General features: G+C 49.0%; 8 protein-coding genes and 1 non-coding gene across 9 annotated transcripts; 5 read left to right on the top strand and 4 right to left on the bottom strand.

Moving 5' to 3' along the window:
- Positions 1-3,071: 3,071 nt before the first annotated feature.
- Positions 3,072-4,810, top strand: flbB (the record flags this gene model as incomplete). Its single annotated transcript, XM_043303939.1, has 4 exons — positions 3,072-3,123; positions 3,488-3,577; positions 3,643-4,291; positions 4,348-4,810. The coding sequence occupies 4 exons, from the start codon at positions 3,072-3,074 to the stop codon at positions 4,808-4,810; spliced, it is 1,254 nt and encodes a 417-aa protein (XP_043159874.1).
- Positions 4,811-6,174: 1,364 nt separating this feature from the next.
- Positions 6,175-7,981, bottom strand: Asppvi_008057 (eukaryotic translation initiation factor 3 subunit D; the record flags this gene model as incomplete). Its single annotated transcript, XM_043303938.1, has 2 exons — positions 6,175-7,724; positions 7,777-7,981. The coding sequence occupies 2 exons, from the start codon at positions 7,979-7,981 to the stop codon at positions 6,175-6,177; spliced, it is 1,755 nt and encodes a 584-aa protein (XP_043159873.1).
- Positions 7,982-9,639: 1,658 nt separating this feature from the next.
- Positions 9,640-10,137, top strand: Asppvi_008056 (hydrophobin family protein; the record flags this gene model as incomplete). The annotated part of the gene is made up of 3 exons (XM_043303937.1): positions 9,640-9,919; positions 9,977-10,038; positions 10,102-10,137. 3 exons carry the CDS (start codon positions 9,640-9,642, stop codon positions 10,135-10,137), a joined length of 378 nt encoding a protein of 125 aa, XP_043159872.1.
- A 3,234-nt stretch (positions 10,138-13,371) lies between these two features.
- Asppvi_008055 (uncharacterized protein) lies at positions 13,372-14,876 on the top strand (the record flags this gene model as incomplete). The annotated part of the gene is made up of 5 exons (XM_043303936.1): positions 13,372-13,584; positions 13,649-13,880; positions 13,943-14,271; positions 14,348-14,674; positions 14,733-14,876. 5 exons carry the CDS (start codon positions 13,372-13,374, stop codon positions 14,874-14,876), a joined length of 1,245 nt encoding a protein of 414 aa, XP_043159871.1.
- Positions 14,877-16,501: 1,625 nt separating this feature from the next.
- Asppvi_008054 (protein kinase domain-containing protein) lies at positions 16,502-18,429 on the top strand (the record flags this gene model as incomplete). Its single annotated transcript, XM_043303935.1, has 2 exons — positions 16,502-17,353; positions 17,425-18,429. 2 exons carry the CDS (start codon positions 16,502-16,504, stop codon positions 18,427-18,429), a joined length of 1,857 nt encoding a protein of 618 aa, XP_043159870.1.
- Positions 18,430-22,038: 3,609 nt separating this feature from the next.
- Positions 22,039-22,512, bottom strand: Asppvi_008053 (uncharacterized protein; the record flags this gene model as incomplete). The annotated part of the gene is made up of 2 exons (XM_043303934.1): positions 22,039-22,291; positions 22,343-22,512. The coding sequence occupies 2 exons, from the start codon at positions 22,510-22,512 to the stop codon at positions 22,039-22,041; spliced, it is 423 nt and encodes a 140-aa protein (XP_043159869.1).
- Positions 22,513-23,340: 828 nt separating this feature from the next.
- Positions 23,341-24,589, bottom strand: Asppvi_008052 (glycoside hydrolase family 88/105 protein; the record flags this gene model as incomplete). Its single annotated transcript, XM_043303933.1, has 3 exons — positions 23,341-23,436; positions 23,487-23,917; positions 23,971-24,589. The coding sequence occupies 3 exons, from the start codon at positions 24,587-24,589 to the stop codon at positions 23,341-23,343; spliced, it is 1,146 nt and encodes a 381-aa protein (XP_043159868.1).
- A 343-nt stretch (positions 24,590-24,932) lies between these two features.
- On the bottom strand, positions 24,933-25,045 carry Asppvi_008051. Its single transcript has one exon. It is a non-coding gene; the product is annotated as a tRNA-Leu (tRNA).
- A 399-nt stretch (positions 25,046-25,444) lies between these two features.
- On the top strand, positions 25,445-26,253 carry Asppvi_008050 (uncharacterized protein; the record flags this gene model as incomplete). The annotated part of the gene is made up of 2 exons (XM_043303932.1): positions 25,445-26,038; positions 26,104-26,253. 2 exons carry the CDS (start codon positions 25,445-25,447, stop codon positions 26,251-26,253), a joined length of 744 nt encoding a protein of 247 aa, XP_043159867.1.
- Positions 26,254-26,302: the final 49 nt, after the last annotated feature.

The following is a 26,302-nucleotide window of genomic DNA, read 5'->3' as shown; positions in this document are numbered from 1 at the left end:
GGCGCCTGGCGGCCTGAGGCTGGCGATCGACCATCGACAGTCAATAGTCTCTTTCTGAGAGGTCTGAGCATCGCTGATCTCCCAGCCTCGACTCAAAAGGATTACGCTTCTCGGTTCCAGGAATCCAGGGTTCTTTGTTTCGATCGGGAACCTTGAGTATCGATCTGGTTTAGGTAAGTTTCACAGCTATGGTCATACTCGGTGATGATTTGGCTGTTCATCATTAGCTTCCTAAATGCTACATGCAATGCTGTTGATGGTCATGCGCTACCAAGTAGATAACTGTACTACCAACAACCAAGAACCAGACTCCCGTATTTCTGAATTCGGAATTCTGACAATTACTGTTGAAGATCGGTCTTCGAACATGTTCGCCCATGCCCAGAAAAGGTGTTCCAGGGAGTATTTATTTAATACCGGCGATTGTCTTGGTCCCCGACGCGAATGGAGACCGTCACGCAAGGTTGCACCAACGAGGGAGAGAGGTCGGTAACAAAATAAAGAGAGGGAAAAAGAAAAGGGAAATGGAAGAAGTTAACAATCGGGTTGAACTACATCACTTTGGTCGCCCTTCCAACGCTCATACTATTTTAAATTCTCACCTTTGCTGGGAAGGATGCGAAATACTGAAGCAGGCGAATAATAATGAGTTTCTTCCATGCAACGACTCGGTTCTGCTGGTTCCTTTCCGTCCACTTCAGGTCCCGCTGCATGTCACCATTGCTTAGCTTGGTAAAGAGCAACGTTCCAACTTGCGTTCGTGTCAGACAGCTAAAGTGCTCAAATGCTTGCATTCCTCCCCCTTACGCAAAATGGAAGGGAAAAGACAGAAGCTGAGACTGAGAGGAGAACCCTACAAATAATGTCCGGATAATGTTGGACGCTCTGTTTGGAAGAGAACACACAAGACCGACAAGTCTACAGAAATTAGTCTACGAGATTGCTACTCTATTCTGTCTAGTGTGGCCGCAGACGGACCGAGCGCTGAGATCTCTCAATCTATCTACCTAGGCTAATGCTGGTCTAGAGAGAATCAAGCGCTCTGAATGGCCAAGAAAAGCGATAGATCTCGTCCATCAGATACATTGTTGACACACATGATGGGTGACGCAGCATGACTGATCTAACTCCTCCACACAAAATGCTGGAGAATGAGGTCGAATCCAAGTCGATGGGTCTTGCGTCCACAGTTACACGACACTACCCAGTCGGAACTCTGAAGCGAACACTGACAGGGGCAGAATGCAACCTACGCAGCTCTTGCCGGTCTTCTCAAATTAACGAAAATCAGAGACACGAGCATTGCTTCTCCAGAAGGGCCCTATCTTATCATTGGTCAGTAATGTAAAGGATCATACCCATAGGCAACTAATTAGCATTCACTGGCATTGAAATTGGATTGGGAAGGTATGAATATGACTATTGTCTACAGAGTTAGTGCCCTGTCTAGCCGATCGCACATGAGGTGATGCGAAGTTCTTGGGGTCTTCTGCTCCTCCGCACGGGTGGATGCATTTCTTCTTGCTAGAGTTTTCAACCCTCCATGTTTGCTTTTGTCACTTTCCGTATTGATTACCTATTGATTTGGCGATCATCGCCATCGAATAGCCTTCTCAGTTCTCACACCTGAGAGTGTACTATTAGTAATGACGGGAGTTCGTTAGTGTACTCTGTATTATTACTCTATCGGTAAGGTATCTGAGGGGCAGAGAAAACCGGGTGGCGCGGTGCTAAAAGAACAACCAGATCTCCACTTTTTGTCGACCCGCGGCCAGATCTGTTGAGCTTCGCGCCGACCATGGATGAAGCTCGAACGACGTTACAGAGGATCTAAGCTAATGTAGTCTATACTTACTAGGTATAGAATATAGATAGACAGACTACGGGGGCTCCGAGGCAGGTGGCAATAATGAGCACAGACTAAGTCTTAACATTATTCATTAGTATCTCAAATAATACATTATTGCTGAATGAATTCCCTGAGATGATTGAGGAACGGATCTCCCCGGGCATTCTCCAGCGTGCCGGGCCCCTCATCCTAGTTACCCTAGTACGGAGTAGTAACCACTAGATGCCTAGCGTCGGGAATCCAAATATCCAAGACTCCAAAGTCAAAAGTCAAAGTAGATCAAGTAAAGTAGCGCGCTGAGGAACAATGGATTATTCATTATTATTGCACACAAAAGATCAGGTGTATGCGGGTTGTCCCCATTTCTGGCCATGGACCATGGACTGATCCAGGTGGGATCCCCGTTCCTAGTTTAGTTCAATCTACACAGTAGTTAAGGTAGTAATAGTAGTTTAGATAGATAATAATAATAAGAATGATGGTTCGCAAGTCGCATTACGGAGTTGTGAGCCACCGATCTATCCGTAAATTGACTCTACTACATCACGATCATACATCCATACTAATAAATAGTTGACCCTACTGGGCGCCGTGGACCTTACCAGTCACCTTAGTCGACTCCGTACACTTCCAGTCGATCGTTCTGAAGTCTCTCCCACTCCTAGTTCCCGTCCCACTCCTGTTCGTCTTCCACTCCTCTTAGTCTTGTGGCCCTCTCTGCCTTTCGGACTCCAAAAACCGTTCGAAACCTTAAAAAAAATCCATTCCTTGAACTCATTACTCTTCCTATCTCTTCGTTGCTACGCTCTCCGTTCCTTTATCATTTCATTTGTTCTTCATTGTCCTCCATCACTTCACCCTCTTAACGATTGAGTGGATTCCTCACAAACTTCTGTTTGGACCTTGTGGCCTGCTCTTTCACTCAATTCTATCTTGGCCCATCGGGGAGTCCTCAACTGTTTGCTCCGTGCGTTTGAATCGTGGGAGTTGTTTCAATGGTGAGAACGCCGGGTGCCGTGTATTTCTTCCGTTATTATGGTTAGAGAAAACTGACAGACAATCTAGATGCTTTGAAGGTCAATATTTACGCCGGGTATTATCCATAGAGCCGCCATTATTTCTCGACTACGTCCAATCGAAGTTGCGATACTCCATCTACTTTGAAACGCGCCGGTCGCATCCGACGTCTCTGAACCTGTGTTCGCAGATAAATATCACGACAATGGCTTCGATAACTGGAGGGGCTGTCCCCGTGGACTATGGACACACACGCGGTAGGTCATAACCCTTCGCGTTCCCGTCCTTGGATCTCAAATCACTATACCTTCCTGGCCGCCTGTGTACTTGAGCCATCACAAGCCCCATTGTTTTCACCATGTGCAATATGAACCACCCGCAATGCTTAATTCCAAATTCATGGAATGTGACCGGGTGATCGTCATGTCAAACTCAGAGATGGACATTCTTTGGCCATGCAGGGTCGATTATCATTGATCAGATGACATTCCACCCATCATTCGGTTTGTCAGTTCTGGAATGCTTCAGAGTGATTCGTCGGGCTCTCTTAGATCGGTTGCTGCCTGCTTCTTCGTGCTGAGATTTAGTATACATACATGTACTAATCAGATGCTGTTGCAGGAGCCCCCTCACAAACCAGCGTGAAAACTCCAACCTCAATGAGCACAAACTTCTTTCAGTTCTTTGGAGGGCAGAAAAAGGTTACCCGAGGTTTGTATTCCACATGCTTTTTTGGGTGCCTCCTGGCCGCCGTTAATCAAGATGGTACCTATTAGATGGCCAACCCGCCAAACGACGAGGTCCCAAGCCCGACAGCAGGCCTGCCTTGACACGACGACAGGAACTGAATCGTCAGGCACAAAGAACCCACCGCGAGCGCAAAGAGCAATACATCCGGTCCCTGGAAACTGAAGTTTCGCGACTCCGGGAGGCTTTCACTCAGGAGATGTCCGCAGCGAACCTTGCCGTTGTGCAGCATCGAGAAATGCTGCAGACTGTGAACGAGGAGAATGCGATCTTGAAGGAACTTCTTACCACACATGGGGTTCAGTTTGAGGCGGAGTTGGAGCGTCGCAGGGCGGAACGACGCTCAGCAGGCCGAGGTTTCCAGTCGAGCCCGTTGGCCGGCAGTAGTGTGGGGACGGGAGCACCAGCAGCCTCCAACGGCAACACCTATACCACACCACCAACCACAGTATCGACCGTCTCGTCAGACTTGAGTCCTCTGGCGAGCGGGGTGGGACGGGTGGAAATTTCTCCCGCGCACGAAATCACTCCTCCACCCCCTATTGCCATGACGGCTACCTCGTGTGAGATACCAGCCAATCTCGATCTATCGGCCATTGCTCGAAATCAAGAACCTGTACCGGCTGTTGGGGGTATATTCGAAGTGGATCCCCAGCTTCAAATCGATTTTATACTCACGTATGCTGCCCTGCGCCCGCCTACCCGTCTTTATCGGTCAATGCTAACAAGTGTAGACTGGAATCCCCTTGCCGCGAACACACCGACTATCTGTGCCGAAGATCTGTCACCGAGGCAGACGACGAGGACATGCCATTCTCAGGCCACGCTCTGATGGCCACATGCCCCCCGCCGAGTTACATCGCCAACACAACGCCAGCACAAGCCTATCCACACAAAACCTACGATCTTCCGCATGCCAACCTGACGACTCTACTCAATCTCAGCCGGCAGCTCGTGACAGAGGGCCAGATCACCCCAATCATGGCGCTGCAGTGTCTGAAGAACCACGAACTGTATCGCACTCTAACCAAGGATGATGTCAAGATTATCATTGAGACGCTCAATACCAAAGTACGATGTTACGGCTTTGGGGCCGTTGTCGAAGACTTTGAGCTCATGGACTGTCTAAGCAGTGTCCTGGGGTCTAAGGTGGATACGAGATTCTCCTGCGCCGGAGACGATACGATGTACTCGTGATGCGATATTTGATACCTCTGTTTCTCAAGCGGACTGGGGAGTGTGGAGTTTCTTTCTTCTCAGAATAAGTGGATGTAAGTAGAATGGAAGGTTTGGCCATTCTCCTTTCTTTTTAACCTCCTTTCGTTTCTTTTCTTTTGTTTTTTCTTCCATGGAACAGATGACTGGTTCTTGGTTCTTTTATCTTCTGGCGTCTGGGATGCCTGACTTGCCACTCTTTGCTCTTCGATCTCTCCTTGACCTTTGTCTCTCCTGAAATTCCCTTTTTCTTTTCGGATTCAGCTCGAGGATTACCTTGATCCTCACGTCTAATTTCTGCAGGCCAATGTATGGCATGTAAAACAGCTACTCACTAGCTTTTCATTGATTGAACTGCTGAAGTTGATCACATATATCAAGTTAGTTTCTACCTTAGGATCTAGACATTCATGTACAGCCCGTCAGACTCAACACTCTCCCGCCCTGACAGCCTTCTCGACCAATCCAGCACACAGGCAAGAACCTGCAGTCCTGCACGCTACCGCCCCTGCATACCCACACACCTAGAGTCCTCCCTCATTCATACTCTAATCTCGAGACAAGCCACTTTTCGCCACTCCGCCGCATCCCCCTCGTCACCCATAAGTAAATTCCCTGCCATGGTCAACAACGCCCCATCACACACCACTACCCCACCGCGCAGCGTAGTAGTGAACCTTCGTCTTCTCCTTCGCAAACCCGATAATTGACCCGTTATCCTGGCTGGCGAATTCTGACCCATGGCCGAGACATCTAAGGTCGATCATATCCATATCTCACCAATTGTATACGAGATTGAGGTTACGAAGTAGAAATGCTGGTTTGGCTGTATCCTTGAGCCTGGAATGCCAGTCACCCGACAATCTGGATTGATCGATTGGGTCCAGAACTTGATACAGCTCGGAATGCTTGGAACGAACGGGTTGTCCGTGCGGAATGTGGAGTGCGGCCCCTCGGACTGGGAATCAAGGTTTGGCTTGTTTCACTTCGGAGGAACAGCCTAATTTGGAGAAGGAGTTGTGTTGGAGGGGACACTTTTTGCGAAGAAACTCCGAGCGGGAAAGCCTCGGAGGACGCGACTGATCCTCAAGGGGGAATAAGCCGTGACTGAAGCCGATACAGACGGCTTCGCTATCTCTGTCGAAGAAAGATAGAATTGGTACAATGAATATCGAATCTACAATACTCTGCAGGAGGGAATGATTAAAGACCCGGGTAGAAGGCAGTCTTGCAAGAAGAACAATGCCTGGCTTTGCCATCAATCTAAGCAACTTTTGAATATGCACACTATAATCGAAAAGACATCATTATACTCCGTACGATCATGGCGAATCATATCAACAGATCTACTCCTCGGACTCCTCCTCGGCCTTCTCCTCCTGCTCCTCGGCGGCCTCGTCGTCTTCCTCGAAAGTGTTGGGGGGCACGCTGTACAGACGGATGACAGGGCGGTTGGGGTCCTTGATGAGGACGTACTTCTTGACCTTGTCCTCCTCCTCTTCGGCATCGAGGGAGCGGATACGGTCGACAATAGTACGAACGATACCCCATCCGTTGCCGAGGTTCAGGTTCATCTGGGCGGCGAACTCACGGGGCTTGTAGCCGACAACACCAAGGATGACGTGGGAGGTGGCAGAACGGGGGTTGGCACGCGAGACGAAACCAAGCTTCATGGCGTCGGCCTTGGCCAGGATGGCCTGGGTGGTCCAGCGGGCGAGCTTGATGCTGTTGTTCTTCATCTCGGTGGCCACGACGGCACCGCGCTGAGACCAGAGCTTGCTGCGCCAGTCCAGAGCGCCACCAGAGCCGGGAGCCTTGCTGTCGAACTCGTTGAGAGCCTTGACGATCAGCTGCTGGTCCTCGCCGCCTAGGGGGTTCTTCATGACGGCGTCGACCTCGGTACGGACGATCATGTTGAGAGGCTCCTCGTCACCCTGCAGGGACAGGTCGAACCGTCTGTACTTGTATCCCTTGGAGGCAAGGGGTTCTGTCTCCTCGGCGGCATTGTAGAAGGGGTTCGGGTGGTTGAAGGTAACCTTGGACTCCTCAGATTCCACCACAGTCTGCAGAGCAAAGTTGTGGTTGATGAATGTGGCTTCCAGAGCGAGAGCACTGGGGGTGTTGATCGACTCCTGCTTGCCGGAAGAGTCAGTTGACTCAATAGGGGCATCTACAGCATTCTCGTTGACAGTGACCAAGTCGATGGAAGCACCCTCGCGCTTGTCGAAGTAAATCTTGTCGCCCTGGTGGACGATAACGATATCCCACGAGTAGGCACTGCGAGGAGCGCACATAAGCATGGACAGAATGTCCGAGGTGGCGAAAACGGTCGCCTCGTTCTTCTCGGCAAGCTCCTGGATAACAGGATCCTGAGAAGTGGTGACGTTGTAAGCGGCACGTTCCATGGCCTGCAGCTTGCGCTCGGCGTTCTTGACGGGGGCCTTGTCGTAAGACCGGTCGTAGTAGTAGAGGAAACCATAAGATTCCAGATCCTCACCCTCGGGAGCCTCAAGGTTCAACTTGGACAGCCGGTTGAAGTCAACCTCCTCCAGCATGGTCCAGTCAGGACGGACGTTGACCGAGGGCTCACGGGTTCTCTGCGGCTTGTCATAGTCCTTCCAGCCAAAACGACGGCCACGGTTGCCGCGTGCAGAGCGGTTGTCATAGTAGCGATCGCCGCCCTGGCCACGGCCAGCACCGACTCTCTGGAAGCCAGCGCGACCACCCCTCTGGCCAACACCACGCTGACCGCGGCCACGGAAGACGGTGCCACCACCACGGGCGAAGGTACGCTTGGTCGATGTGCGGGTGTTGTCAACAACGGAGAAGGAAGACTCGTCCTCGGCGACCTGGATGTTGAACAAGCTGGAGGTGCCTGCGCCGTAAACCTGCTGATCTGGTCGGGGTCAGTACACCATCTCAAAGACATGCGGGACAATTGGACTCACCTCTGTAATTCCGGTTGTATGCCTGACGGCCACCCCTGTCACTCTTGCCATCCCCCGTCCAGTCAGCCATACGGCCTAGCTTGTCACCCTTGGAGAAGGGAGCGTATGGAACGCCATCGAGCATGTTGTCGGAGGGAGTGGCGGGGCCCCAGGTGTCCTCAGCGGGGAGGGCAGCCACAAGGTCTGCAATGGACATAGGCGCCATGATGTCTGATCGATATTAGGACAGATACCTAGTGACAGAAAATGTCGGTGGTATCAAGAAGAAACGGCGAACGGTGTGTGCGCTGGCAGCGGGACGATTCTCGCGATCCCGAATTTTTGTGTTGCGGGTTGTGTGTCCCTGTGGCTGGTGGCCTTGGCTCAATCAGCCACACTCGCTTTGAGCGCCACCGCCACTATACCCAATTGGGAATATCTACTCCTTTCAGTGTATAGCTTCATGATCTGACCTGCTTTACTCCGTAATCATTATCATTAACCCTGTTACTCTTGCAGCTCTATTAATACTGGATTTTAATGTGCAATGTGCAGAACTTTTATAAGATTGATTACTGGTCAAAGAGCAACTGAATATTAACACCATTTACCTCTTATGAGTTGAAATAGTAGTTACTGCCAGTTAATTATTCTCATAATTATATACATCCAGAAGTCGAATATTTGAAAATGTTTCCTGAGTTGAGAGCAGTCCATACAGAGTGTTAAGACAGTTGCTGTGTCACTATAGTCACCCCTTGGACACGGCCTCGTTGTCCATGGATGGACTGATTACCTGCCCGTCCATGGTTATGCCTACAGGGCGTGCGCATCTTCTATCAATAATAATGGCTCTGGCCTCTTACACTGTAACTCGCCGAGTACATTCGGAACATTAACTTGCATTTTGGCATACTTAGTAACGTGCACTCTCGCCTCACTCACATTTTACTCCTGGTTCCATCAACCGTTTATGCTTTTTTTTTTATTCTAATCATTGTTTAATACTGTCATTTCCGCACATGATTCGCACCTCATTCGTCCAAATGTTCCAAGAATTGGTATGCGAGATGAGAGGGCTCCACCATGCAATATCCTCAAAACCAAAAACAACTCAATTATTGTCAATGGTTCGCTTAGTTCCCTATTAAGGCCTCAGTATGGAGCACATTAAGTTCTCGTTCACAGCCTTCATAGACTCCATAGATCGCTGGTACCTTGCCGCCGATCATCAGCGCATCATTGATCCGATTCGGCGCCAGCCCGGAGTTCCCTTAGGGTTCCTGATCCACTGAGATAAGGAATTCTCACATGAGTTGCTGGATCACTCTATTCCCTCAACTACTGATCTCTTACTAAAATATTGGATTTACCTATTTCTGGCCTCCAGTGCTGTCCGCCTCCAAAAGGACTACGGACCTGACCAAACGTTTTCTTGGGAAACTACAGTTCCTGGTGACGATCGTCCCAGCGCCGAGCCACATGATATACCCTTGGTCCTCGGTTACAGCATTGTCGCTCTCTATCTATGCTTTCAATTCTTGGTCCTACTTGCCTTGGATCCTTTAATGGGCAGATCTTCTTTCAACCAAGTCATCGGAATTTGATGTTTGCTATCAGCGCCGTCTTCCCGGTTCTCGTTATGTACTCCCAACCTCATCTTTCCGGATGCTCAAGATAAGGATCATGACAACATGATTGGCTTCCAGGACCATCTCAAAGATTTTCTTAAAGGGCTCCCTGGGTGACTTTATCTACCGGCGAGGGTATAAAGAGCTCGAAATCACCTCGAGGTCCTTTTCATAGACAAGCCATTCTCCAGCTGAGACCCTCGAACATCCTCTATCTCCGCATATCTCACCGGAACCGTCAAACCCATTCAATATGAAGCTCTCCATTCTCACCTTTCTCACACTTGTAGCCGTCACCGCGGCTATCCCCGTCGAGGATCCTACCACCTCCACGCTGAAGTCGAAGGTGGAGGAGATCGCAGGCAAGGTCCAGGGAGTGGAGGACCAGGGAACAGCCACAGATCCGTCCCATTGCATTGGAACCAGTCTGTGCTGTGGTTCCCTGACCACTCCCCTGGACCCCATTTTGGACCCTATTCTGCTTGGTCTTGGCATCAATGCTGCCCAGGTTGTTGGTTCCGTTGGACTGCTCTGTGAGTGACCCAAATATGCTTTGCCAATCAACCTGTACTAACGGGTTCCTTGTAAAGGTCACCCATGGACAGAAGAATGCTCCTCTGCTCCTCAATGCTGCACGGAGGCCAACCTCTTGGTATGTTCTCCTTCCGAGATTCCATTGGCTCGTGAGAACCATTGATCCTGACTTAGATCACAGGGTGGTACCCTCGCTCTCGGCTGCTCTAAGCTCTAGGTACACGGTCTTGAGGTTCAAGTATACCTATCAAGTGTCGTCGCTCAATTGACCATTTGAGTGCCGGAATCCGAATAGGCCAGGAAATGAGTGAGAATTTCATCCGATTGTATTTATATCATGTTCTGAGTTTTTTTGGTGTGTTCTGAAGATCTGTTACCAACAAGTACAGTCTTTGAAACCGAAATTCGCTCGTCTGAGAGAAGCTCTATAACAAGTAGGCTAGTGGATATGCAGTTCCTAGCCATGGCGTGTGTATCCTAATTTGATGCTGGTATGCCTAGGAGAGAAGTTGATTCTGGGCTGGTAGATACGTTTATTTCCTTCGAGTAATCTAATGCTCTTTTACCTTACAAAGTCCATTAAATCGACCTGTTCCAACAGAGCAGGATGTACTTCCCGACCTCCTGTCCACTTCGAAGACCAGGCCATTGCCTTAATAGAGGACACCCCCTCCCTCTGTTTGAACCACTAAGCACGAATGACGGGACACAGGCCTAAGGTGCATTGCATGCATGGAAATCAAGATACAACCAATCAGTTCTTGTTGCCAATCAGCAATATATCAGACCAATAAACATGCTACATGAAACATCCAGTAGTCTACACTATACAACCACGAGTAGCCAAAGCAATCAATAAAAGCTCGACAAGATGAACACCCCAGTAACCATTTCTTATTCTTCCTTCAGAATGTCTTTGGTCATCTGCCGTCATTGCATAAGTAAGGTATTGCTTTACAGCCCGATGCAGCCTTGCACCCCTCCATCCGCCCTCTATTCCAACACCTATGCACCACGTCAACGACGATCTCCAATCCTATCTACTTCCACCTCGACAGTATCCTGTCTCCCAAAGCCACCGGCAACTCCGCATCGAACACCCATCCAACACATCCATGACACGAACAAGCAAACAAAGTGCACCGCATATCATGGGACATGGGCACTTACACTTCAAGCAACGAGAGAATAGATGCGGCTCAATCTCACGCAAGAACCCGACATAAATCAAGGCTGAATCCATCAGGATACCTGAATAGAACCCCAGCCCCTACCCATAATCAAGAACATCAGCATCAGCATCAGCATCACCCTATGACCTGACGAGACCCGAACCAAGCCACAGGGGCAAACGCAGAAATGGTCGAGCAGTCATTCACGAACCGCTACATCGACGAACAGAAGTTGCTGGCGCTGCTGAGGGCGCGATTTCCCAGGAGAACCTACACAGTCCAAGTAAGTGCGAAGTACTTGCCCGTGTCCAAGTTCTGTCCTACACCATATGGAGTAGTCAAGGATGAGTAATATCGCCTCGTGTTTGCTCCTCACACTAAGGATGCCACCCCTGTCTGCTTGCTTTTAGACTTCCCGTCATCCCGCGTTGTCCGGGGCGGTGCAAGGCCACCTATGCGGTAACAGGCTAATGCGACACGTAGATAAAGATGGGAATTTGGTACATCACAGCACCGCAGAGTCTTACACAGGTTGGTTGGCTGCTCACATGCAATATCGGAAGAGACGAACCCTTGATGACTGGATATTCATGATTGGGGGCGTCTGCGTGGGAGTCACAAGGCGCTAATAATGGTTTCTTGCGCTAGGATGAAATTTTGTCATGTACCACTCAGCCTGATTCTGTTGGATCGGCCTGACTCAAGTAACCTCTTATTGGTAGAGATGTGGCTGGGTGTAGGGATGAGTCTCGGAAGGAAGGATTGCACAAGCATGGCAAGTTTGAGCAAGGGGGGGATGCATATTTGCTTATCATTGTCAAAGGTCAGACACAGAGTAGGTACTTAAAATGCTCATCCCCATCATTACCGTAGCTATGGTTTCTATCATGTATGGTTGACAACGCATATCGTCTTTCTCTTGATCTTTTTTGTTTTCGTGGGTAAGTCTTACAAATATACGTTAAACGCATCCTAAGATGGGCGGAAGTTGTCCTTACAGCCCCACGCCCTTTCGAATCGTCGAGGGGAAATATATGGATTCCCGAAAACTGGTGAAAATGCTCAGGAAAGAGTATGGTCAGTCAAATTTTCGAGTAGAGGTGACTGACATTGTTCGATGAGCAATACCAGGAAAAAATGCTGATCAATGCGCAACAGTTACGCCTGGATCAATACAAAATTTACATTCCCGACCATCAAAGAGAGCAAACATCGATTTTGATAGATGTAAGTGTCGTTTGTCTTTTTTTCCCCCCTCAACAGACTGATCTCCGATACAGGGGATGATCAATGACTGCCGGGTGTACTTTTAGCTGCAAACCACGCTGGACTGGACATTCAAAACATCAAGGGCAAAGGCTCAACCACACTGAATACGAGGTTCTAAAGGAACCGAGTAGAGAAAGGTATTGGACCTAAGGGATTCTGCATGGGTATATACGGTGGTACTGGTGGTACACCCCCTAATACGCTTGCTTCAATTTTTCTTCTTCGGGGCTCGCAGAATCAGCCCGGCGGACGACTTCATATTGTCTATATTCAGGTTAACTTGTATGATGATATAATGGAATCAATTGGTGGCTGGTCACACCATACGCGTACTTCTCCTCTCCATAGACCTCTTTTGATTGTAGCAGCCTTCCCAGAGGCGATTTCAAGGCCTGCATAGCCCTGGGTCATTGTGACGGTGTGAGTGACCATTTACGCATGAAACAGGGATTATATCGAATTATGACCAATCATATACAGGCACATGCCGTAGAGCTGAGCGATAACCAAGTCAATAACTAAAAGAAGAATTTATGGCGGTTGGTCACACTACCTGGCGCAAAACATGCCTTGGCCGGACAGGACGGGTAGCAGCCCCTCGTTGTTTTTGCCCGGGTTTGCCGGGTGGTACAAAGCGTATCGCCTGTGTTCTTTTCCGCCATCTTTCAGCCTGATAGTCAAGCAACCATTATCTCCTTCGTACCCTAGTCTAATCGTTGTTACGCCTTCAGTGGCTAATAGAGACAGAATACAGCACGGGCATGGTGTCAGCCTCGTCAGATGAGAGTCACCATGATCTGACTCTTCAACGCGTGGCTAAAGAGACACAGGCGCCTTCTTGCGTCTAAATCAAGCCTCGCGGTAAAGTAAAGTAGACGTTGTATCCCATGTAGTAACGGACCAGAGTTCACAGAATTGGGCTCCTTGTCGAGTGGTATATAGGATGCCATGTCACGTATGCAGTCAGGGGCCAGATCGGCTGCGACATCATCGCACCAGACACTCCCACCATGGTCTGTCTGTCTAATCGGTCTCGCATCGATCAGTATTTGATGGACAAGGTTCAATCCAAAAGAGACCGGCTCTTCAAGGCCCATAATAGTCGACCACAACTGGAACTCACGTCAATATACAAGTCGAGAGACGCCAACGGCCGCTGGTCTGTTCAACTGGAATCACCGGTCAAAATCAATGACCTCTCAGAGTTACGCCAGGTCGAAGAGGTACATCGGTCGAAGAACAGCTCTTAAGGCATCCTATGCTAATTGGTAACTCGTCCGAATACAGACAGGCAACGATGCCTCCGGGTGCATTCAGATCTACACAGTCCGCCACCTACGATCTTGGACGACGCTGGACATCTCATACGAGACTATCGAGCACCTCTTAACAGTCCATAATGTGTTCGATCATTTTTGGCGATGCATATTGACGTTTGGGATCAAATTTCAGGAGAATGAGTACGATTTCCCACCCCTCCGAGCGAACAACGAGCAAAATACCCAGAGCCGGGTTGATGGTGAGGATCCCTGCATCTTCTTCGTTGCTTCTAAACCGGAGGGACGTTGATTGATGGGATAGAGCTCGCCTACGTGATCCGACGCGTGGAACCCAATAATAATCGGACGGATAAAGGAGTGTGTCCATGGTCGATACGTCAAACGGGAGTTTACCATAAAATGGTATATCCCAACCGATATCGTGAGAACTCAATACGCAGCACGTCTGTCTTCATCCTCATTGCGCCTTCGCATGCGGCGGAAAAATCTATCGCGCAGCGTCTCCCCGATAACGTGTCTCAGGATGACACATTCGGCCAGGATTTTCTTATCCATGAATGCATCGTCGGGGACAGTATGAAAGGCTGGATGGACTATCAGACCTGGCTAGAGGACGAGTCCAAACAAATAGTATGCTGCGTCCTTCTAATATTTATTGTTTGAAGTCTATATCAAGAGAGATGGCACTGACCAAGATGGATTCCAGGCAGACCGAGTTTTAGTCCTCGATATCCTTCCGAGAGGAAACAATGAGGAGCCTCGCAGCGTATATGTCAGTGCCGAAGACCGGCAGCGTCTGAAGCAATTAGATGATTACATCACCGATATGCTGGTTATCCTCCAGATAATGGTCGACTCTATCAGACGCATCGGCAAGGCCTGCAGACGGCACTGCCGAACCAGTTGCACTGGCACAGGCTCTTGCTTCTGTAGTCACAAGATCGAAGAATTTGAAGAGTATGCTGCAGAAGCTCAGACATCTTTGAACCGCGCGATGGTGCTAAGGGAGCGCGTTCAATCCACAGAGCAACTGGTAAGACATCTACCAGCTCGAACCAGAAGATTTGTCACCCTTATGACCTGTTGCGCAGTGCTTGCACCTCTCAGATCTGCTTGCTTATGAAGAGGCAGCCGCTTTGACACAGCTTTCGTATGCCTCCCGTGTTGAGAGTGAGGAGATGGTGAAGCTGGCGGTCAGTACAGACGGCCTTCGTATAATCGCTTATCCCTCTTAGACGGCTGACGACAAAGGCGTTAATGTAGGCTCAAAGTGCTCGCGATGCCGCAGCGGTCAAGGTCTTGACAATCATCGGTCTCGTGTATCTGCCAACCACAATAGTATCAGTAAGTGAAAGTACAACAAACCAAGATTTACATTGACACTGGGACAGAATTTCTTCTCAACGCAGTTTGTGCATCTCAACGACGAGGGCAATTTGCAGATCTCTCACCAAGTCTGGATTTTAGCTGTCGTATCTGCTCCTCTGACAGCTTTGACAGTCATCACTTGGTGGCTGTGCGACCGATACCAGGTTATCGAGGCAGTGCTTGGAAGGAAAGTGGAGCAGGGCAGTTTAGAGAAAGAGGGCAGGCAAGGCCGACCTGGGGAAGGCAGATCTGCTCGGCTGAGTTCGGTCTCATTAGACACATTACCACGACCATGATGACCTCGAGGAACCGCGCCTATCCCGGGAGATGCCTCTCTTCCTCGTTCACGTCTATACATCACTCGAAATGCAGTGACGCCTTTAGAAAAAGTCTAACCATATCTGTATGATTTCTGTAGGACTCCTAGACCAAAATCAGTATCGTACCTTTGTCTGTGTAAGCAGGACCAGTAGCAAAGGAAACGGTACTGACAAGCAGAGAAGACTCTGGTGGTCTCAGCGCGGGGATAATTTCAAGAGACTCGGCTCACAGTCTACGCTAATGCAAGCGAACAAGCGAACCATAACTCCTTCGGTTCCTGTCCTCTTAAACACCTGCTTACTGGCACAACTACCTTTGGTACTGAGGTAGGTACGACATTGCGGTCAGTGCAGATGCATGCGTCCAAGCCGCGCCTCAATTTGTGCGAGTTCGACTTCAGAAAGCAAAGCACACTATTGAGCTGTCCGATAAAACGAGTCAACTGAGGAGCACCCGCAATTTGCCACCTGCTTAGACGTCGTCAGTATAAACAATGCCGGGAGGAGGGGGCGTCATTCTGAGAAGATTGGAAGCAAAATGTAGTCTAGTGCAAATTCCAAGATTCCACCATCATCGTATCCATGATCAAGATTCGCCAAATCGGAAACGAAACGAGCAGATTTCATTTATGTGCCCGTTGTCTTGAGAGCCAAAGCCGGAAATATGATTGACTCGTTCCTGACCTGGCATCCATTGCAGGTATCATGACTGGTCACCTCAAGAGGCAGACTGGTCTCTTGGCTTCTCACAGCCCCCAGAACCCGTTGTCGGCGCTCGTGTGTGTCAACCATGCAACGGCAGATCATGATTAAATGCAACCATTCCCATGCAAATTACTCTGCACTCTGACGATCTGGTTCACTTCTTCCAAACAGAGTCGACGAGCAAATTTTTTCCCCCCTCAACTGGTCATCACCTCTCCGTTTCTCCTTGCTTTTCTGTTTTCAAACTTCGACAGCAATCCCACTATCGGTTTATGCGAAATTGCTCTTCCAGTCTTGTCATTTTATATTACAGCCTTTTGACGTGCTTTGGGGGTTTGCTCCTCAGCCGGCGTTGTACTGATCTTTACCCATGTTTTGTCTCATACTCTACGCCAGGCAAGGTTACAAACAATCATCAATCAAATCCTGATACATTGGGTTTGTGCACATTGTTATACATTTCAACAATGGCTTTCTTACGCTGTCTTTTTCAACCGTTCATACGTTTGTTTCGACACCATGGCGGCAAAGAGTCCCCCCGGTCTGGAACGAATCCTAATTCTGATAATCATTCATCCTTCCCATCTGCGGACGTATCGGTCGTTGACAGTCATGTCAATGTTGATGAACTCGGTCCGCATTGCTCTGGCGCTCCTTTGGACGATCAGTCCTCACCCGGACTACAATCTGACCGCTCCGTATCGACGCAATCTTCCTTGCTGGATGTGATCCCCAGCCCTTCTAGTCGTCTCCACGGCCTTCAAGTGTCCTTATCCAGCGCGAGCATCCAATCTTACAGATCAGGGCATGCAATTTATGTCCCACTGTCCAGGCTCAGAAAACTTATCACCGAATCCAAAGTGGAGGACATACTTCATGAGGAGGGCTGGGTGCAAGATCTTTATGCGGCCAGGAGAATTGTCCAGACGTCTATGAAACTATTCGCAATCCTCGTCAGCAGGAAAAGAGGTGCTGATATCTTCAGGTTTCTGGATGAGGGGATAAGTGACACCGATTTGCCTTTCGTCCTGAAGGAGCCTGCAAGAGCTGGAAGCGAACGAATGACACTGCAAACAAACGGAGGCCGCGATATCAGGACAACAAGTGAATGGCAGGACTCTGAGGTCAGAAGTCTGGCGCAAAAGCAATGGCGTATGTTGGCTCCGGTGTTTGAGCTGGGGGAACATTACGATCTTCCGGGTGATCAAATCTTACCTTTCACGGACCGGAGGCAAATTGAGACCGAAGGTGGTTTCAGTAATGTCTTTCAGACCTTTATACATCCTGCGCATTATACCGGGAATTTTCCTGTTCGCGAGGTAAGTGGACATTCTCAACTTCAACGATGCCTGTGATAGAGACCGATTTAACACCAAGACTTTATGGCTAGGATCGACAAGCCGTAGTTGCAGTCAAGAAACTCTTTTCTTCTGACCCTTCGCGTTTTCAAAGTGAGCGCGATATGCATATTACCCTTCGGAGAACGTCCGGGCCCCATCCTCATCTGATCAGTCTTCTATTTACCTATAAGAAGGGCATCAAGTTTCACCTGGTATTTCCATGGGCAGACAAGAACCTACGAAAGTATTGGAGCGAAATCCCACTCGAACAGATTGGCGACCAGAAAGTCTTGTGGTCGTTGAAGCAAATGACGGGCCTCGCAAGCGCGCTGTCTTTGATTCACGGGTTTCAGCTGCCGGACGAACGTCAGCCTGGCCGTCACTTCGGACGTCACGGTGATTTGAAAGCAGAGAATATCGTGTGGTTCCCATCTTATCCAGGATGCACTGACACCGACGGAATATTGCAAATCACGGACCTAGGTCTGGCTAGTCTCCATAGCATCGGCTCAGTATCCAACGGTGACCCGGCCGGCGTGCGTGGTACTAAAACCTATAGGCCTCCAGACAATCATCGCAACCTTCGCATATCCCGGAAGTGGGACATCTGGAGTCTTGGCTGTCTATATTTGGAATTCATTACCTGGATAGTACTTGGGTTCGATGCTATCGTGGAGTTTGCCGAGCTTCGCGGTGCCGAACGTGGTGAGACGGATGAATTCAGTGAAGATTACTTCTACACGGCTGATCTCAGAGACGTGCGGCCATCGGTAAAGGCATGGGTGACCCGGTTATCAGAAGATGAACGATGCTCTGATATGCTTTATGATCTCTTATGTTTGATCATGCAGAAAATGCTTCGTATCGAGCCGAACGACCGAATCGATTCCCAGCAACTCCACCAAGAATTACTTCGCCTACTTGAACGGGCATTGAGTAATCGAACCTATCTCGTCAGTGCCAGTGAAAGACCTCCAATCATTGCGAGATCAAAAGTCAAGTGTTTTCTCCGGAGAGATCGCCGCTCCCCGATACGCAGATATGTGAAGTTCTAACCCTTCGCTGCTGTCATAATAGTGAATGGCATATATATACCTTTTGGGAACCATGGTTATACTTCGACGCTTGTTTATGGCGGTGTGATACATTAGATGTGGCTTGGGTGCTTTGATATGGTGTCGACTGTTGGGATTTGAACTTGGGTTGTCATACACTGGTCGGGGTTCTGGATGAGCATACTTGCAGGCTTAAAACTTTTGCAAACATTCCAGAGCATTTCTTTCAGAGCAGCAAATTTTCCCTTTTTGTCATATATATGTTTCTCTCGTGATGTGCATGTCAAGATAAAGCCTGTCAAAAGTCAATTAGGGCACACAACATGCAACAGCAGATCCGTGTGCCTTGCATTTGCATACTGTTCAGCTATTCGATGCGGATAAATCATCATTGGTGATTCTACTTGTTACTGGTGACAGTACAGGTAGCCAAGTCCCATTTGTGTATGACATGTCATACATATCCCAGTGGCGCATTGACAGCCGGACACGAAAATTCCTCGCTCGCAGGCGTAAAGAGCGATGAATCAAGCGCATTTTGTCAGTCTTACCATAATTGGMCATTATATCCATCAGAATGCCAGTCGCTTGGCTATGAACGAGCTGCTCGCGCACGTCCAAGAATTTTAAAGTCTGGACCTGTACGCCTTCATGAAGACCTACCCAATTGTTTCAAGTCTTCCTCGACGATCCTCGGTAATCCCAAAGGTGTATGGCCGCAATGCCACAGTTATAGCATAGATGTCTCATCTAGCTGCGGAGCGAACCTATTAGCGACTTCCTCGATGCGTCGTGTCGTCGTTGGCAAGATCTCGAGCTAAGGCTCCTGCTCATATAATCTGGTTCATCATCGACGTATTGAATCCGAGAGGCGAGAATGACTTCAAGAATCGAGGAATGAAATATCAACGGCATTGACGCGTGTGCGAGCCACCCGATGCATTTGTCACTGCCCATCGATATGAGTGGTCAACGACCCATCAGTGGACACGGCGTCTGCAGAAGACATTGAAGGTTTGCTACCTCCTCAACAATGACAACAAAGCGGTGGCCTCGGCTTCGTTGACAAGAAAGACAAGCATTTGGGGGAATTGAGTGACCTCTCGCCTAAATCGACAGAAATAGTAACATCGTCAGTTGACTCTGACTGTTTTGGTGTCGCAAACCTATTGTATTTCGAGAGTGTAAACACAAATCTAGTCTTTCATTATCTATGTACGGTAACAATCTTCATATGTCGTTTCCACACTTAAAGACATGGCATAGGCAAAGCCTCAATGATGGGCACTAAGACAGTCGCTCAGTATGTCTACCAGTATGATGGTTTTAAAGGTGGATTTCGTCCTGCTGCTGTTTCGAATACAGTGAACCAAGAGATGGACCCGATGACCCAGTTAGCTCTCACGCTGATCCTACGCCACGTCTGCCTATTAAGACACTGGACAGCGCTGGCTCGGAAGTCAGTCGTGATGACTTTGATCCTCGATCCATCTTACTTCTGCTTTTTGCGCTTTGCAGTTTCCTTTCCAAGATTAGTAGTTCAAGTCTAACTCGACAAGGGCTTGCTTAGAGCTGCAGGAGGAGAAATTCATCCCAAGGGAAGAAATTGACGACGATGAATGATACATAAAGTCCCATATCTATTAGTTACAACATTCGGGACTAGAATTTCAGCACCTGGGCAACACCTAAGGTACAATCACCATTGAATGGTTGAAGAGACCGTTGGTCCAGTCACCAGAACMGGGTTTATTCCTCGTCCCTATCAGACGAACACAAGCGAGAATCCCGACACAGATCTCAACGATACATCGATCTATGTGAGCACCATGGCCCTCGGGACGGACACGATATAGCCCTTACCAAACCAAATCAGGGCTGACGGTGTGTTTGTCGTCCAATGCCGGAATTACCGACAAGTATCAATCTTCCTGGGCCTACTTACAATTGAGAGAAACACAGCCCAAAGTAGTGGACCTGGCCTCGCATTGCCGCAGAGACCGAGCCGAGTGTATTATCGTGCGGAGCAGAGCGCCAGAACCCGTATCACTATGACAGCAACAACCTGATATCATTTTGTGGGTCTGCTTCCTCTAAGGATAGCATCGAGATTCGGTAGGTTTTACCGGGGCCATCGAATGCGTGATCGACTAACCAAGACTAGAAAATAGTCTTTTGAGCAGGACTGAGAATATGCTTTATTATTGATAAGCAATTTCTGTTATAGCAAGCTCACTTACATATAATGAAAGCCATAAATTAATATTCCGCATCTTATCTATCATAGGTTCTGACGATTAAAAGATTCCCAGATGCCCCTGTCTTTGTTCATGAGGTTCAACCATACCAGCAAGCTCCGCTTAAGTGGAAATTCTCTCTGAGACCATTACTCCACTAAATGATTCGCTACACACATTAAACTAGTCTCAGATCATCCCTGACACGGTTACATTAACTATTTGCTAATACCTTGCCATATAGTGTGGCTTAGACATTTAATCTACTTAGTCCCTGACCTTGTAGTCTATTCAATCCTGCTCTGTTATCGGCGATCCCGTTACTAAGTGCAGTCTAGTACAGGGTCTAAGGGTCCACCGTAGATCGCTTCAGAGTAAACTAGCCCTAGGCTACCACATCATTCACATGTAATGATGTAAAATTAAGTCAGATAAGAGTCCACTTGCAAACACATCCCAGTGGATGGGTTAAGAAACGTCTGCTTCGCTTAGTTGTACTGGTTTAGACTGGGGTTGTGAGCTTGCAGTTGGACCCTGTGGGGATGCATGTGGAGTCACGAGCTTCATCAGAGTGCTTTGAAATGCCCCAAAATGGCAAAAGAACCTTTCAATGATAAACTCGACAGTCATGCACGCCATTCATCGGGCTCTCCTTTGTGGGTTCTGGCTTCCTGAAGGTAAAAATACTAGTCACAGTGTGACTTCTTTATAGACTACTCGTCGTTTGTAAGGAGCTTGTTCTTGATTCAGTAATATCTGCACTTAAGAATATGTACAGAGAAAAGAATCCTAGTTCAATAACAGCAAGAGACTGCACACGGCATCTCTATTACAAACAGGGTCATCGACAAAAATATACAGAGACTAGTTGCCTTGTATCTTCGCTCCAAAATTGATCGACGTGGTTGTGCCGCGCGTGGGATGCATGCCGGGAGCGAGGCAGTTAGGCAACTATATTCTGTCGTGCAAACTCCACCAACCGCCAATCACGAAGCATCGCTCATTCTGAGCTTAGCCTCAATAAGCTTAGGAACAAGCCTTCCGGAGAATGATGCACTGTATCCAATTGTTCAACAGCGCTTGGCGGTGATATAATCCAGTCGCAGTTCTCGCCGCTGACACGCATGCTGAGAAGAATCCAGCTGCCTGGAGATTTTACTTTGGCCAAGTACGGCGCGACGCCACGCAAATTGTCTGAAACACTGGCTCGGTACTTTTCCCGTCGATTCGGGATTCGGGATTCGAGTGTCTGTCAGGTAATGCGATGCTTCGGCTATCTGTCCTGAGGCTGGCGAGGGCACCATGGTATGGCCACACATCCGTCGGATGTCATGTAGGCGTAGGTAGGATTGAGGATTGCAACAGGAACTGATCACAGCTCGTCCAATTCGTTGTTATCCTCGTAGGTTGTAGGGGCTTGCTGTCGTTGGGATGCCTCTTGTATCTGTCTCTCTATGTCGCTTCGTCGTCGGGCTGCGCGGATGAGCGAGATCACGAACATCCGCATGACCAGTATGACTACCAAGACGGCGCAGAAAAACGTGATGCCTCGAACTAGCCCTTGCGAATGTGCAATTCTTCGATGATGACGGGTATGCCCGAATGGCAAATGGTGCTGATCATTGCTGCGGTTGTTAGACGGTCGCAAATAATAGCAATGGGAGGATGCTGCCTACAACATAAGCTGGCGGTTTGGAGCATATCTGACTGACGAATCGTCGACATAGCGATGCTTCCTATCAGGCCCGTATTTTGGAGGAGAGGATGGATCTTGATCGGGATTGAAATTGAGCCATCGTTCGTAGTCCGTTGCAGGCCTTCCCCGTAGCTTGGATGGAGGCGGCATGATATTGATAACTTTTCTTGTTTTGATTGATCAATGTCGACGGATGATGGAGAGGAATGGATAGATAGATTCAGTAGTGATACTGTGATCAAAAAGTGAACTCGTGGACTGCTAAGTAGTCCGCTGGATGCGCGCTTTCTTGATTATAACCTACCTAGTCATCCCTACCAAATCTATTCCATGACCATGCCAAGGAAAGAGACCCAGTGTCGATGGACAGGTCCACAGGCCTAGGCTGCGATCTCTGGTGGAATACACCACGCCAAGCTGAGACAAGGCTTCCCTTTGGTCGGTTAGGGGCTTGGGAACACGAACAAAATATCATTCATCTTTTTATCACCATTCGGTTGAGCAGGCACAATGATTGATTCCATTTTCTCCAACACATCTTCTTCGATTGAAGGATTCATGGGTATATGAACTTCGCGCCAATGCTACCCCTCAGTTCTTTTCTGGCCTCAACTGAGACGCCACCGTCACTATTTCATCCGGTCAGGCGAGCTCGTTTTTCCAAACATTAATTCCACGCTACAGTATTAGTTCGTAATGGAATCACATTCGAGGCTCCTTGGCACAGGTGGCCATATAATTTTTGCAACGGCCTCTTGGCAAAAGTAGCCCACGTAACTTTCCCCATCATCCACCAGGTTCACATCAGCTGCCAAGGGAATCCCCCTTATCCAGAAAAGCTCCGCATTACGAATATGTCTCACTGTTACATTCAAAATTGACTCAGCAATGAGGGCTATTTCTATTCTCCGGAGTCCGAAGACACCGCCACGTTTTGGACCGCTTCGTTATCCTCCACGGTCTGTCATCCCTTTCCACCTATTGTTTGGAAGCAGCCTCAATCTCATAACTGGCATACATGAAAGGTCCAGCACCCTTATAATCATCCTGCACCACGGGAACCGAGATATAATACTAACAACCGTCAGCTCTTTTCCTTGAATCAGCTATAGGCTCATACTTACCTCGAAGGTGCCATTGCTGTTCAGACTGCCGACCTGCACTGTGCCAAGCCAATTCAGTGTGCCATTCGCATTCTTCTCCACGAACTTATCCACCATGAGGCTGTACGCCTTCTTCGCGGGAGCCGTATAGTCATTGGACCGGATATATCCCTTCCGAACGCCCTTGAGGAATCCATACGCAAACATAGCGGTGCCGCTGCTCTCGATGTAGTTGCGGGGATCACGCGGGTACTCTCCGTCCATGATGAGCCACCATCCACCAGACTTGTCCTGTGTCTGCTTGAGGGCTTTCGCCAGGGACTGGAAACGACGCAGGTTCTTCTCATAGCCGGAATGCGACCGGGGCAGGTAGTCGAGTATGTCGACCAGCGACATGAAGTACCAGCCTAGCGCGCGGTCCCAGACATGGGGTGCGCCGCCGGTAACAGGATCTGACGGCGTCAGGATCATCTGGTGAGGTCCGGAAGTTCTGTCGGAGACATACCAGCCCAGACTGCCACTTTACTCTCGTCATACCCGTGCACCAACAATCCGGTCTTCAGCCGGCAGTGCTCCTCGATCAAATCGAACTGCAGCATGATGTCGTCCCATGCGGTAGCATTGTCCGGCTGGAACCACGCGGTGTACTGCGCATAGAAGTTCTCCGCCATGTAAATCCCGTCCAGCCACATTTGATCCGGGTACGTGGGCTTGCGGTGCCAGAACCCATCTGCCTTGTTGCGTGGGGTGAAGTTCAGCTGCTCACGGAGGGTATCAGCCGCAATCTTGTACCTATCATTTCCCGTCTTGGTCCACAGCCAAAGGAGGTTGAGGCCAATGCGGATGTCGTCGAGCGAGACGGTTGACGCGGGATAATTTATCAGCCCGCCGGAGGGGTCGACAACAGCATCGACCTGCGATTTGATGTAGGTGAAGTAGCGTTCGTCCTTGGTCTTGTTATAGGCGTATTCCATACCGGTGTAGAGGACGCCATTGGCGTAGTTGCGGGACAGGGAGACGTTCTTGGTCATGAAGGACGAAGCCATCCATTCCGTGTAGTTGGCCGCCTGGGAAAGACCGCTCAGGGCCGCTACGAGCAGCGCGGATTTGCTGATTGAAATCATTCTTGTGTGATACTATCTTACTCTATCACGTATACCATCCTGCGGGAAGATGGATCGCAACCCTCTCGCTCTTATACCATGTTCCAAGAACTTCCAAGACATCCTGAGGATTGTTTACATTATCTCAGGCCGGAGACAAGAGAGCCAAGACCCTACTCAGACGGAGAAACGTCAAACGGAGAATTAGCTAGCCATCTTGGCATGGAGCACCCACCAGAGTGGTGGAGAAATATCAAGAATATTCACGATAGTCGTCTGTCATAATATTTGATGTGGAGATTGCGGGGTATGGGATTGGGGATGTTGCTAACAAAGAGGGAAAAAATGAAGAACAAAAAAGTACTGACAAGAGTGGGATTCGAACCCACGCCATCATACGATGATGAGGAAACTCTAGGAGTTTGGTATTAAGGTGTACCTTAACCTCACGCCTTAGACCAACTCGGCCATCTTGCCTTATTATGTTTATATTAAAAGATATTATAGTATAATATTATATTTCCATTAGTTCGCCTTTACGTGATATATTACACCGGTATACAAGTATACCAATAAATCAGTATACCAAGAGAAGGCCTTACCTTAGACGCAGTGACCTGTCCCAAAGATAGGAATAACCTCACTGGCTACTAGTAATGGCTGTCCACTAATAGTAGTAAAACTATCAGCCACCTCGTAAACAAACAATCAATAGCCAGCCACAACGTGACAACATATATATATTGCCGGGATCAGGCCGTCAGCAAACCAGGCAGCCATATTCCAGAACACATAACTTCGCCTTCACTTACCTTCTATCGATCATCCCCTCATCAAACATAGAAACGACAGACAAGGACAACAGACAGCAGCAAAATGGCAAAACCACTTAATGAAGCAACCCCCTCCTCCCCCACCATCACCCACTCCACCATCACCAAAACAACCTTCACCAATCTCACCCCCGCAGACTCCATATTCCGCTCCACACTGGAAAACACCTCCATCACCAGGACATCCGAGGCTACAAGCAGCATTAGTATCAAACGCAGCAAGCTTCATACCTGCACGCTAACCAACTCCTCTGCCCGCCGCTCCACCCTCACCAAGACAACCCTCATCAACGTCCCCGCAGCCCGCTCACTCGACGCAACCGACTCCTCGCTCTCGAATGTCCGCCGTCTGCGACGGAGCGAGATCCGCGCCAGCACGGTGAGCGATGGCGCCGTCCGGCGGAGCACGGTCGTGCACTCGACTGTGAAGCACTCTCTCATCCGGCGGAGCAAGCTCGACCACGTGGCTTTGTTCCAGAGCCGGGTGAAGAGGGCGGAGCTGACGGACTGCGAGGTGAGTGAGTGTGTGGTTATCGGGACGGAGTTTAAGGGCATGAGGTTGAGGTCTGGGGTGTGGAAGAATGGGCGGTTGGTGGGGAGGGTTGGAGAGGGAGAGGTTGTTTTTGAAGAGTTGGATGTAAGTGTTTCCTTTTATCTTTGGACTGGGGTTGGGTTATGCTGATACGCTGATACACTGAATAGAAGAGTAAGAAGGGCAACGCTTTTGCCCCAGATGAAAAGGTTGAGAGGCTTGATTACAAGGTTCTACAGGAGGAGAGCGAGTCGGAGGAGGACGATGACTCCAGTGTGAATGATGAGAAGGCGGAGCTGCCGCCACCATATGCGCCTTGATTTGATTCAACTCGTCCGTGATCCATGATTGATATGTAATTGTTATGTA

The sequence above is a fragment of the Aspergillus pseudoviridinutans genome (genome assembly GCF_018340605.1).
Source record: "Aspergillus pseudoviridinutans IFM 55266 DNA, scaffold_5, whole genome shotgun sequence".
NCBI classification, from domain to species: Eukaryota; Fungi; Ascomycota; class Eurotiomycetes; order Eurotiales; family Aspergillaceae; genus Aspergillus; species Aspergillus pseudoviridinutans.
This window is presented reverse-complemented; position numbering and strand designations above follow the sequence as displayed.